Here is a 14,491-nt window from a genome sequence, read left to right on the forward strand (position 1 = left end):
AACTGAAAAAGCCCTGCATGAAGTGGCCAAGACTCCTAAATAGCAGAAGGTTTTAGGAGGCAAGTACAGAAGCAAAAATTTGCAATTATCTGCAGCAGGAGGGGCCAGTTCATGGGACCACAGCAAGTGGGTAACATCTTGGAAACGCTTGCCAAATTGAGGCTTACTTGCACTAAATACAGGTGAAGTATGGGGCAGCATGGTAGCACAAGTGGATAGCACTGTGGCTTCACAGCACCCCCCCACCCCCACCCCGTTGGTTTCGCAGTCCTTTCGTTCCTCATCTATCTTGGTTTTTTATTCTTAACTTACTACTCGTTGCTGGCCTCGAACAGGTCTTGGAACAGGTCGACAAACTGCTCCCAAGTATCCAGGAAGCCTTCCTCTGACCCTCGGATGGCATATTCAATCTTCTCCAGGAGCAAAATTCCGAAAAGTCAGCGAGCCAGTCTGCAGCTGTGGGTGGTGCTGCTGATTGCCAGCTGAGCAGGATTCTCCGGCATGCGATCAGGGATGCGAAAGCTAGGGTGTCGGCCCTCTTCCCTATGTGTAGCTCTGGCTGCTCCAATACCCTGAAGATTGCCATTATTGGGCATGGCTTCACTCTCAGCCCCACAACCTTGGACATTGCCTCGGAGAAGACTGTCCAGAACCCAGCAAGTTTGGGACAAGCCCAGAACATGTGGGTGTGGTTGGCCGTTCACATTTGTCCTCCCCCTCCAGGAATACCTTCTCATTGGGGTTCTGGTCAGATGTGCTGTGCACCACTTTGAGCTGCATTAGGCTGAGCCTTGCACAGGAGTTGGCCCCGCTCAGTGCTTCATAGATACATAGAAGATAGGGGCAGGAGGAGGTCTTTTGGCCCTTCAAGTCTACTCTGCCATTCATCACAATCATGGCTGGTCATCCAACACCTCTGTCCCCAGTTCATCCTCCCATTTTTGTCTGGTCTCGTCCAGTGGTGTTCGAGCTCTGTCCAGTAACTGTCCGTATATTTTCCCACATAGCCCTCCCTTCTTGCTGCTGTGCATATCAGGTCCTCCAATAGTGTGGTTTCCGGGGCCCCGGGGTACCCTACTGTTTCTTTGCGGAGGAAGTGTTTTATTTGGAGGTGTCTCAATTCCTGTCCTTTTGTTAGTTTCCACTTCCTCATCAGTTCGTCCAGTGTCGCCAGTCTGCGCCCTACGTAAAAATCCCCAACCGTCAGTGTGCCCCTGTCCCACCTCCATCTTTTGAAGGTCATGTCTAGCATGATGGGGGGATCTGTGATTACCGCAGATGGGGGGCATGGAGGACATCTTAGTTTGCCTGAAGTGTTGTCTCAGCTGGGTCCACGTTCTCAGCGTGGTCGCTACCACTGGACACGTTGTGTATTTTGTTGAGGGGGATCGGAGTGCTGCTGTAGCCAGAACCTGGAGGGTTGTTCCTTTGCAGGAGGCCTCCTCCTTTTGTACCCATTCTGTGCCGGGTTCTTGGACCCATCCCCTCACTCTTTCTGCCATTGCTGCCCAGTGGTAGTTTTGTAGGTTTGGTAGAGCTGTCATGTGCCTTCAAGAAATGGGTGTTTATTACTGCAGTGATGTCAGAGTGTGGGTGGAGATGTCTGTCAACTTTTAGTTTCACTTTGAGGAAAGCTTGGGTGTGTGTGTTTTTTTGGTTTTGTTTCAGTGTTGGAGCTGAGGCCAGACAAAGCAGGTGTACTGTTGATTTATCTGCCATGAAAAAACTATCTCTTGATCATTAGGTGAATTCAGAATTATAAATGTTCTCAATAGTGAATTTAAACCTGATCTTTGTGTTAAAAGGGTCTTTTGTCTTTTGGATGTTGTTTGGGAACTTATTAAGGATTACTTAGTGTTGTATTCTTTGGGGGTTGTATTTGAATTAATGGTTGCTAAGATGTTCACTGTATGTTTTAAAAAGGTTAACTTGAGTTCACAGAATGAACAATGTTTTGCTTTAAAAAAATACTTTTCCATTTCTGCTGTACCACACCTGTAGAGTGGGCCGTGTGCTCCCCATACCACAATCTATTAAAAGTTGTGGGTCAGATGAACTCTATGATACACTTAGGGGTTTTCTAAACCCCAGCCCATAACAAATTGCGGGCTCAATTGGCATATAAGTCTATCTATTGGATTGGCTTAGTGAACCTAAAGGCAGTGTAGGGTTGCTATTGTGGTTGCTTTTCAGGTGTGGTATTTTAGTTTAAGTGGGGAGTGTGTCGTGGACAATGGCTCTTTCAGAGGCTCTGAAGTTTTTGGGGGTGGAGACGGTCACACGCAGTACCTTACGGACAGAGACTAAAAGCAGACTGTTAGATTTGGCAAAAACATTGCAGTTAACATTACCTGACAAAATGCGAAAAGATTAGGTAATTATGGCAGTGGCTAAGCATTTAAAGTTGCCTGAGTTACAGTTTGACTCATTGGAAATGGCAAAAATTCAGTTACAAATTAAACAAATGGAACATGAGAAAGAATTAAAGCAGCTTGAATACGAAAGAGAGAGAGAGGAAAAAGAACGAGAGAGAGAGGGGAAAAAGAAAGAGGGAGAGATAGAATGGACAAATAAAAGGAGAGAAGAAAGGATAAAAGAAAGAATAGCCTGAGCAGAACAAAAAGAAAGAGAAAGGGAGTTACAGATCAGGGAAAAAGATAAAGAGAGACTGTTTCAACTTCAGAAAATGGCCATGAAATATGACAGTCAGTTAAAATTGGCAGACGTAAAGGGAAATGTACAGTTTGAGGATAGTGATGAGAATAGTGAGAAAGAGCATCGAAGTCGAAGGCTTGGTGGGAATCTATTTAAATATGTGCCAAACTTTTGTCCTAGATTGAGAACAAATTAATCTACACCCCATCATTCTACCGTAATCCATGTACCTATCCAATAGCCGCTTGAAGGTCCCTAATGTTTCCGACTCAATTACTTCCACAGGCAGTGCATTCCATGCCCCCACTACTCTCTGGGCAAAGAACCTGGGCGGAATTCTTCGCAAGGCCCGACGCCGTCGTGAAACCTGGAGAGGTTCACGATGGCGTCAAAAGCCTCTCCCGGCCCCCTGTTCTCCCCTACCCGGGGGGATAGGCGGGCCGTACTGGGAAACTCAGCGGCCGGGCCTTGTCCCTGGCTTCAAGGCCCGGCGCGCCAAGAATGACGCCGCGGCGGAGACTAATGACGTCAGCCGCGCATGCGCGGGTTGGACAGCTCAAACCCGCGCATGCGCGGATGCCGTCTTTCCCCTCAGCCGCCCCGCAAGACATGGCGGCTTGAGCTTGCGGGGTGGCGGAGGGGAAAGAGTGCGTCCCCTTGAGACGCCGGCCCGACGATCGGTGGGCAGCGATTGCGGACCAGTCCCCTCCCGAGCACGGTCGTGGTGCTCGATCCCCGATCCTCCCCCCCTAGGCCCCACACTTACCTGGCGCGCCATGTTCATGACGGCAGCGACCAGGTGTGGTTGCCGCCGTCGTGAACAGGTCGGGAACGGCAGGCCGCTCGGCCCATCTGGGTCGGAGAATCGCGGGCCGCCGTGAAAAACGGCAGCCCGCGTTTCTCTGAGCGGCATGTCGGAAAACCAGACACGCCATTTTGGGGGAGTGAGAGAATAGCGGGAGGTGCGGGAGCGGACCTCCCGCTATTCTCCCACCCATCGCGGGCCTTCTTCAGAGCTCTATCCACTTGAGTGGCAACTTTCAAAGATCAATGAACATAGATCCCAAGATCTCTCTGCTCCTCCACATTGCCAAGAACCCTACCGTTAACCCTGTATTCCGCATTCATATTTGTCCTTCCAAAATGGACAACCTCACACTTTTCAGGGTTAAATTCCATCTGCCACTTCTCAGCCCAGCTTTGCAGCCGACAATAGCCCTCCTCACTATCCACAACTCCACCTATCTTCATATCGTCTTCAAATTTACTGACCCACCCTTCGACTCCCTCATCCAAGTCATTGATGAAAATCACAAACAGCAGAGGACCCAGAACTGATCCCTGCGGTATGCCACTGGTAACTGGGCTCCAGGCTGAATATTTGCCATCCATCACCACTCTCTTGACTTCTATTGGTTACCCAGTTCGTTATCCAACTGACCAAATTTCCCATTATCCCATGCCTCCTTACTTTCTGCATAAGCCTACCATGGGGAACCTTATCAAATGCCTTACTAAAATCCAAGTACACTACATCCACTGCTTTACCTTGATCCACGTACTTGGTCACATCCTCAAAGAAGTCAATAAGACTTGTAAGGCAAGACCTACCCCTCACAAATCCGTGCTGACTATCCCTAATCAAGCAGTGTCTTTCCAGATGCTCAGAAATCCTATCCCTCAGTACCCTTTCCATTACTTTGCCTGCCACCGAAGCAAGACGAACTGGCCTGTAATTCTCAGGGTTATCCCTGTTCCCTTTTTTGAACAGGGTCACGACATTCGCCACTCTCCAATCCCCTGGTACCACCCCTGTTGACAGCGAGGACGAAAAGATCATTGCCAACGGCTCTGCAATTTCATCTCATGCTTCCCACAGAACCCTTGGATATATCCCGTCAGGCCGGGGGGACTTGTCTATCCTTAGGTTTTTCAAAATGCCCAACACATCTTCCTTCCTAACAAGTATCTCCTCGAGCTTACCAGTCTGGTTCACACTGTCCTCTCCAACAATATGGCCCGTCTCATTCGTAAATACTGAAGAAAAGTACTTGTTCAAGACCTCTCCTATCTCTTCAGACTCAATACACAATCTCCCGCTACTGTCCTTGATCGGACCTACCCTCGCTCTAGTCATTCTCATATTTCTTACATACGTGTAAAAGGCCTTGGGGTTTTCCTTGATCCTATCCGCCAAAAAATTTTCAAAAGTCCCTCAGCCTTTCCTCATAAGATCATCCCTCCATGCCAGGCAACATCCTGGTAAATCTCCTCTGCACCCTTTCCAATGCTTCCACATCCTTCCTATAATGCGGCGACCAGAACTGCACATAAGTCTCCTTCTTCCTCTTGACAAGACATTCAACCTCTCTTGTCAACCATGGTCCCTCACTCGACCACCTCTTCTCTGCCTGACAGGGACATACATATCAAGGACACGTAGTATCTGTTCCTTGAACAAGTTTCACATTTCAATTGTGTCCTTCCCTGACAGCCTTTGTTCCCAACTTATGCACTTCAGTTCTTGTCTGACAGCATCGTATTTACCCTTCCCCCAATTGTAAACCTTGCCCTGTTGCATGCACCTATCCCTCTCCATTACGAAAGCAAAAGTCACAGAATTGTGGTCACTATCTCCAAAATGCTCCCCCACTAACAAATCTATCACCTGCCCTGGTTCATTACCAAGTACCAAATCCAATATGGCCTCCCCTCTGGTGGGACAATCTACATACTGTGTTAGAAAAGCTTCCTGGACACACTGCACAAACACCAGCCCATCCAAACTATTTGATCTAAAAAGTTTCCACTCAATATTTGGGAAGTTGAAGTCACCCATGACTACTACCCTGTGACTTCTGCACCTTTCCAAAATCTTGTTTCCCAATCTGTTCCTCCACATCTCTGCTGCTATTGGGGGGCCTATAGAGAACTCCCAACAAGGTGACTGCTCCTTTCCTATTTCTGAATTCAACCCATACTACCTCAGTAGGCAGATCCTCCTCGAACTGCCTTTCTGCAGCTGTTATACTATCTCTAATTAACAATGTCACCCCTCCACCTCTTTTACCACCCTCCCTAATCTTATTGAAACATCTATAACCAGGACCCTCCAACAACCATTTCTGCCCAACTTCTATCGAAGTTTCCGTGATGGCCACCACATCGTAGTCCCAAGTACCGATCCATGCCTTAAGTTCACTCACTTTATTCCTGATGCTTCTTGCGTTGAAGTGTGCACACTTCAACCCATTTCCGTGCCTGCAAGTACTCTCCTTTGTCAGTGTAACCTTCCCCACTGCCTCACTACACGCTTTGATGTCCTGAACATCGGCTACCTTAGTTGTTGGACTACAAATCCGGTTCCCGTTCCCCTGCCAAATTAGTTTAAACCCTCCAGAAGGGTACTAGAAAACCTCCCCCCCAGGATATTGGTGCCCCTCTGGTTAGGATGCAACCTGTCCTGCTTGTACAGGTCCCACCTTCCCCAGAATGCGCTCCAATTATCCAAATAACTAAAGCCCTCCCTCCTACACCATTCCTACAGCCACGTGTTCAACTGCACTCTCTCCCTTATTGTCTGGATTATCCAGAGGATTGGGATAAAGGAATTCTATCTGTACTGTTTGCAATTAGGGATGCGTCAACCAAATTCGTCAACCAATGAGTCAACCAAATTCATTCCTTTTGAACTAATTTTTGGTCATGAGGTAAGAGGACCACTTTAATTAATTACTGAAAAATTGGTGAGTGATAAATTGGATATTACATTATTGGATTACGTGTCAAATTTTAGGGAACGATTAAATAGAGCAGGTGAATTGGCTGGACAACATTGAAAAGTTGCACAAAATATGATGAAACGGGTAGCGGACAAGAAATCCAAAGTTCGTAGTTTTGCCAGTGGAGATAAAGTTTCAGTATTGTTACCAGTGGTCGTTGAACCTTTAAAAGCAAGGTTTTGTGAACCTTATCAGATTGAAAGGAAATTACGTGAGGCGAATTATGTGGTAAAAACACCAGATAGAAGGAAGACTCACCAAGTGTGTCATGTGAATATGCTTAAAAGATACTTTGAAATGGAAGGAGAGAAAAAGGAGGAGGTTTTAAGGATTCTAACTCAAAGAACCAAATCCAGATGACTGTGAATTTGACATACCTAAAATTAATTGGAAAATGAGGATGTTCTTAAGAATTGGGAGAAATTGTGAGAAACCTTCCAGAGGAAAAACGGACTGACCTGAAAGAGTTATTGATATCACATGGGCAAGTTGTAGAGATAAATTGGGAAGTACTAAAATGGCTATACATGATGTAGATGTGGGAAATGCTGTTCCAATCAAGGTTAACAAAGAGATTGAGAGTATGCTTAAAAATGGCATAATCGAAGTGGAGCTCACCCATAGTGATGGTATCTAAACCAGACGGTACCCAACGGTTGTGTGTGGACTATAGAAAGGTTAATGCAGTTCCAAGAACGGACTCTTATCCTATCCCACGTTTGGAGGATTGCATTGAGACAATCAGCTTTTATTTCCAAACTGGATTTACTTAAAGGTTACTGGCAGGTACCTTTATCCGAAAGGTCAAAGGAGATTTCAGCTTTTGTGACTCCAGATGGCATATACCAATTCAAAGTTATGCCATTTGGCATGAAAAACGCCCCAGCCATATTTCAACAGTTAAGTAACAAAGTTGTTTCAGGATTACCCAGTTGTGCGGTATACATCGACGATCTGGTAATTTTCAGCCAGAAGTGGACGGAACATTTGAAACATCTGATGGAGTTATTTGGTCGACTTCAGGAGGCGGGTTTGGTGATAAACCTAGCCAAACGTGAATTTGGAAAAGCCCAAGTCACTTTCCTTGGCCATACAATCGGACTGGCTCGAATAGTCCCATGGGATGTTAAAACAAAAGTTATTGGGGAGTTTCCGATACCCTCAAGGCGAAGGGAAATAAAGCGATTTCTTGGCATGAGTGAATTTGACCCAACATTTGTGCAAAGGTTTTGTAGCGTGATTGCTCCACTGACGGACTTGCTGAAGGAAGGTCGAAAATTTCAGTGGACAGCGGACTTTCAACAGGCATTTGACTGCCTGAAAGCTGTGCTAACCAATGCTCCTGTGTTGGAGAATTACAAGGGACTCCGTGATCAGATTGAACTAAAGTATCTGCCTTTAAAGAGAAATGCCGAGGCGTAGAGAAATGGATGGATCGTGCAGAGACCTTGTTCAAAGAGACTGTCAATCGAGAAGAATTCGAGTTGGAGGAAGAAGAAAAAAAAATGGACTATATTATTAGACCTGTTTGCGTGTGTTTTTTATTTGAAACGAAAAAGGATATTTGCTGCGTGCATTTCTTAAAGGATAGTGAAAAGGTGAAAAATGAAACCATCTTGAAGTTGATGGGTTTTTTTTCTTGGGGGGTGGTGTCATGTGAGAGACCTTCAAGGAATGGGTGTTTTTATTGAATAACTGTAGTGGGTGTACCTTTAAGAAATAAGTGTTTATTACTGCAGTGATGTCAGAGTGTGGGTGGAGCTGGGCTGTCTGTCAGCATTTAGTTTCAGTCTGTGAAAAGCTTGGGTGTGTCTGTCTTTTTTTGGTTTCATTTTACTGTTGGAGCTCAGCCTCCTTTTGGCTCCGCCCCCACTGCTCCGGCCTCCACGCAGCGCTGGGCCCAGCGCCTCAGCCCCCATCTACCGACACCCGCGTGGGGTTCTTTGCCGGTTTTCAAACCGGCCCCTCTTGCCCATGACGGCCCCAAAGCCCGATGATAGTCGGGGGGGATGATCAATAAATTGGGGAAATCCCTGAAAGCGCCGCAAATCGTGGCCACCAGAAGAAGCTCTTCTTGATGCAGCCGACCCACTCGCATACGCCACCGGAAGTCCCTGATCTTTGCGTTGAAAGGGTCTTTTGTCTTCTGAATGTTGTTAGGGAATTTATTAAGTATTATTTTGTGTATTCTTTGGGGGTTGTATTTGAATTAATGATTGCTAAGATGTTCACTGTATGTTTTAAAAAGGTTAACGTTAAAAAGGTTAACTGGAGTTCACAGAATAAACATTGTTTTGCTTTCAAAAATACTTTTCCTTTTGTGCTGTACCACCCCTGTCGAGTGGGCCGTGTGCTCCCCATACCACAATCTATTAAAAGTTGTGGGTCAGGTGAACTCCATGATACACTTTGTGGTTCTCTAAACTCTGCCCCATAACAGAGCCACGCCCCCATTGATTTTCCTTCTTTGCAGTGTCGGTTTGGGATTTCTCGGGTTCCCAAAACACATTAAAAATCTTATCAACTATCAACACCTATACACCCCAAAAATACAGTACTTTATAGGTAACCCTCAGTAACTTTCCTAACAACATCCAGAAGTCAAAGACCCTTTTTAAAACAGACAGTAGGTTTGTATTCCATACAGAAATAGGTATTAATTTGAAATCATCAACTGATCTGGAGACACTCTTTAGCATGCAGAGAGATAGAACAAAATACACCTCCATGGTTTGAATGAAGCTCCCTCACTGAAAACAAAACCAAAAACTCAGCTGCAAAAACAGCTTCCAGCTCAAAACGAAAGTAAAAAGCAGAGACAGAGCCGAGCTCCACCCATACACTGACATCAGTGCTGCCACTTGAGAAGACAAACATTTCTTAAAGTGCCATTCCCATGACACCTCCCCCCAAGAAAAAAAATAAACCATCAACTTTAAGATGGTTTCATTTTTCACCTTTACACTTTCTTTTAAACAACATTGACAATAAATATACTTTTTTGTTCAACAAAACAAAACACGCAAACATTTATAATAACATAGTCCATTTTAGTTCTTCTTCCTGCAACTGGAATCCGTCTTGATTGATAGTCTCTTTGGACAAGAAGGTCTCTGCATGATCCATCCATTTCTCTACCCCTCGGCATTTCTCTTTAAGGTCAGATACTTTAGTTCAATCCAATCACAGAGCCCCTTGTAATTCTCCAACACAGGAGCATTGGTTATCACAGCCTTCAGGCCATCAAATGCCTGTTGACACTCCACTGTCCACTGAAATTTGCTACGCTTCTTTAGCAAGTCCATCAGTGGAGCAACCACACTGCTAAAATTCAGCACAAATCTTTGGCAAAACCCACTCATGCCAAGAAATCTCATTATTTCCCTTCGTGCCGAGGGTATTGGAAACTCCCCAATAACTTTTGTTTTCACATCCCGTGTGACCATTCGACCGTGTCTGATTGTATGGCCCAGGAAAATGACTTGAGCTTTTCCAAATTCACTTTTGGCTAGGTTTATCACCAAACCTGCCTCCTCAAGTCAATCGAATAACTCCATCAGATGTTTTAAATGCTCTTTCCATGTCTGACTAAAAATTACCAGATCGTCGATGTATACCGCACAATTGCGTAATCCTGAAACAGCTTTATTAGTTAACCGTTGAAATGTGGCTGGACTGTTTTTCATGCCAAATGGCATAACTTTGAATTGGTATATACCATCTGGAGTTAAAAAAGCTGAAATCTCCTTCGCCCTTTGAGATAAAGGTACCAGTAACCTTTAAGTAAATCCATTTTTGCCCAGATTAAGTTTGTAGCCTGAATAGGTTCCAAACTCAGTCAGGATCTGCAGTATTGCCTTCATTCCCTCCCGTGGCATTGAGACATAGAGAACCAGGTCAGCTGCATGGGGTGAAACTCTCTGGATTCCCTTCCAGCTTTCGCACCCCGCAGGGCTATTGCCAGGGGTTGGATCGCTAACGTGAACAAGAGTGGGGACAGGGGGCAGCCCTGTCTTGTTCCTTTCTGTAGCTGCAAGTATTCAGAGCTGGTGGTGTTAGTTCGAACACTCGCTTTGGGAGCATTGTACAGGAGCCTCACCCAGGTGGCGAACCCCGCTTCTGGCCCAAACCGTTCCAGTACCTTGAGGAGGTAGTTCCATTCGACTCTGTCGAAGGCCTTTTCTGCGTCCAGGGAGATGATCACCTCTGGTGTTCTCTCCCCAGGGGGAGTCATTATTACATTCAGCAGCCGCCTGATGTTCGCTGTGAGCTGCCGACCCTTGACAAAGCCCGTTTGGTCCTCTGCGACCACCTCCAGTACACAGCCCTCCAGTCTTTTGGCCAGGACGTTTGCAAGTATTTTCACATCCACATTCAGCAGCGAAATGGGTCTGTATGATCCACATTCCGTCGGGTCTTTACCTTTTTTGGGTATCAGTGAAATTGTGGCAGGGTGCCCCTTGTCAGTGAGTCCGCGAACATGTTCCTTAAGTGTGGGGCCAGGACTGGTGAAATTTTCATGCAGAAGTCCGCTGGAACCTGTCGGGTCCCGGTGCCTTCTCCGCCTGCTTGGAGTTGATGCTGTCTATGATTTCTCCCAGATCTATTGGTCGTTCCAGCTCCCCCCCGTCTTGCTTCCCCCACAACTGGTAGTTCCAGTCCGTCTATGAACTGTTACACCCTCTTCGCCAGCAGCTCTACAGTCAGGACCTCGGAGTATTTCCTGTCGATTTCCAGAATGGAGTCCACTAGTCGCTGCCTGGCCATCCTCTCTTCCCTATCCCCGTACGCCTTGTAGGCTATGATCTCTCCTCTAATCACGGCCTTCAGTACCGACCAAAATGTGGAGGGTGAGACCTCCCCGTTTTGGTTGTTACTAACATAGTCGTCTATGGCCCGCGATGTTTTTTTTGGCAGAAGGCCTTGTCGGCCATGAGGTCCGTGTCCAGCCTCCACGTGGGGCGCTGGGCCCGGCCTGTCACCAACTTCACATCCATGGAGTGTGGAGCGTGGCTGGAGATAATGATTGCGGAGTATTCCGCTACCGTGATCTCTGGAAGCAAAGATGTACAGATGTACACCTTGTGCACCTGTGAAAAGTATGAAAATTCCTTTTCTCCATGGGTCCACTGCCCCCATCTGCTCCATGAAAGCTCCTCATTCCTTAGCCATGCCAGTCTTTCTCCCTGCTCTGGGGTTTGATCGGTCGGTCAGTGGGTCCTGCACGCAGTTATAGTTGCCCCCCATAATCAGTCGATGTGTGTCAATGTTGGGGATTTCCGCCATGGTCTTCTTTATGAATTCTGTGTTGTCCCAGTTGGGGACAACGTACACATTTACCAATGCGACCAGTGCCCCTTCCAGGACACCGCTGACCATGACGTACAGTCCCTCTGGGTCCGTAAACGTCTTGGTTTCAGTAAACCTTGTCCTCTTGTTAATTAGTATTGCTACCCCCCTAGCCCTCGCCCCATAACATAAGAACATAAGAACTAGGAGCAGGAGTAGGCCATCTGGCCCCTTGAGCCTGCTCCACCATTCAATGAGATCATGGCTGATCTTTTGTGGACTCAGCTCCACTTTCCGGCCCGAAAACCATAATCCTTAATGCCTTTATTCTTCAAAAAACTATCTATCTTTACCTTAAAAACATGTAATGAAGGAGCCTCAACTGCTTCACTGGGCAAGGAATTCCATAGATTCACAACCTTTTGGGTGAAGAAGTTCCTCCTAAACTCAGTCCTAAATCTTCTTCCCCTTATTTTGAGGCTGTGCCCCCTAGTTCTGCTTTCACCCGCCAGTGGAAACAACCTGCCCGCATCTATCCTATCTATTCCCTTCATAATTTTATATGTTTCTATAAGATCCCCCCTCATCCTTCTAAATTCCAAGAGTACAGTCCCAGTCTACTCAACCTCTCCTCGTAATCCAACCCCCTCAACTCTGGGATTAACCTAGTGAATCTCCTCTGTACACCCTTCGGCGCAAGTATGTCCTTTCTCAGGTAAGGAGACCAATACCGAACACAATACTCCAGGTGTGGTCTCACTAACACCTTATACAATTGCAGCATAACCTCCCTAGTCTTAAACTCCATCCCTCTAGCAATGAAGGACAAAATTCCATTCGCCTTCATAATTACCTGTTGCACCTGTAAACCAACTTTTTGCGACTCATGCACGAGCACACCCAGGTCTCTCTGCACACCAGGTCTGTCCCACCCAGCCCTTCCGTACCAACAGACGGTCCTTCTATTTCAGGTGCATCTCTTGTGGGTAGATTATGTCTGCTTTTAGGGCTTCTTAGGCGGGCGGAGACTCTGGATCTTTTCACTGGGCAGTTGAGTCCCCTTACGTTCCGGGTAATAACAATCTTGGTAGGAGGGGGTTTCTGACCACCCCCGGTCTTGCGGGATCAACCATACTTACCTGGTGGATGTGCCCCTGCACTCTGGGGTTTCCCTTTGTTCGGGGGCCGTCCAAAATGGCCACAGTCGCTGCTCTCACCATGAGGTCAGGCCCCAGCGTTACGTGGTATCCCTTTATCCAAGGGGCACCCAACATGGCTGCTAGCTATATGTGTGACACGTGGATGTGCCCCTGCACTCCGGGGTCTCCCTTCACCCTGGTGCTCTCTCGAGTGACCGTTTGTAGCACCATCTTGGTTCCTTGCCCTCCTCCATGCTTGCCGAGGCCTGTTTCTCTCCCTCAACCTTGCCTTTGCTTCTCTTTTGTTCCACGCTCCCCCCCTCCCCCTCTTCCACTCCCTAGCCCGTCCCTCTGTCTCCTCCCTGTGCTCTTCCTCCCCTGCTGCTCCGCCTCCCCCTCTTTGCACCAGGCGCTCCCTCTTCCCTGAACTAGTCTTGTGTATCTTGAAGTCCAATTAGCCATGCCGATAATATAGTTTTGTTTTGCTGGGATTTGGACATTTTGAACTGGCCTTTCCTTCTGTGAAATAGCACACGGGAGAATTTTACCCACTCAATCATTGTGTGTGTCACATCATTGTGCTCCCTACTCATGATTCATATCTTTCCCTCCAGGCCTACAGGAAATGGATAAATGAGAAGAGGGAAAACAGGGAAGAGGCACTCTTACCGGGCCTGGGACTCAGCAACAATCAGCTCTTCTTTTTAAGTTACGCACACGTGAGTTATCTCTCACACCAGTTATTCCCAAAATAAACAATGAGAATGATCATTGAGAATGTGCTCAGGTAACCCGAATAATCGTGGATCGACCACGCCCTGGGTGGAGGAAATGACTCTTGAAAGAAGCTGATATTTGCAATGCAAATATTGGGCCTGTTGTAGATTAATGTCACAGCGTGAAGCACGTTTAGCTGGACTAACGGTTTTTGATATTCAGGAGCTGCCACAGGAAATAGTACTGAAAACCTGTGCTCCAGAACTTACCTCACCCCTAGCCAAGCTGTTCCAGTACAGCTACAACACTGGCATCTACCCGGCAATGTGGAAAATTGTTCAGGTGTGTCCTGTACACAAGAAACAAGACAAATCCAACCCAACCAATTACCGCCCTAACAGTCAGCAAAGTGATGGAAGGAGTCATTGACAGTGCTATCAAGCGGCACTTACTCGGCAGTAACCTGCTCAGTTTGGGTTCCGCCAGGGTCACTCAGCTCCTGATCTCATTACAGCCTTGGTTCAACGATGGCCAAAAGAGCTGAATGCCAGAGGTGAGGTGAGAGTGACTGCCCTTGACATCAAGGCATCATTTGACCGAGTACAGCACCAAGGAGCCCTAGCTAAACTGGAGTCGATGGGAATCAGGGGGAAAACTCTCCATTGGTTGGAATCATATCTAGCACAAAGGAATATGGTTGTGGCAATTGGCAGTCAATCATCTCAGCTCCAGGACACCACTGCAGGAGTTCCTCAGGGTAGTGACCAAGGCCCAATCATTTTCAGCTGCTTCATCAATGACCTTCAATCCATCATAAGGTCAACTGTGTGATATTTGTAGATAACTGCACAATGTTCAGCACCATTCGCAACTCCTCAGATAATGAAACAGTCCATGTCCAAATGCAAC

General features: G+C 46.8%; 1 protein-coding gene across 1 annotated transcript in view; it reads left to right on the top strand.

Annotated features, from left to right (window-relative positions):
• Positions 1 to 14,491, top strand: part of phex (phosphate regulating endopeptidase homolog, X-linked) — a 371,262-nt gene that overhangs the window by 336,823 nt on the left and 19,948 nt on the right. The window contains exon 21 of the mRNA XM_038802848.1: positions 13,480 to 13,584. Within this exon, the coding sequence (XP_038658776.1) occupies positions 13,480 to 13,584 (105 nt within the window). The remainder of the gene's footprint in view (positions 1 to 13,479; positions 13,585 to 14,491) is intronic.

The sequence above is a fragment of the Scyliorhinus canicula genome, chromosome 7, assembly GCF_902713615.1.
Source record: "Scyliorhinus canicula chromosome 7, sScyCan1.1, whole genome shotgun sequence".
NCBI classification, from domain to species: Eukaryota; Metazoa; Chordata; class Chondrichthyes; order Carcharhiniformes; family Scyliorhinidae; genus Scyliorhinus; species Scyliorhinus canicula.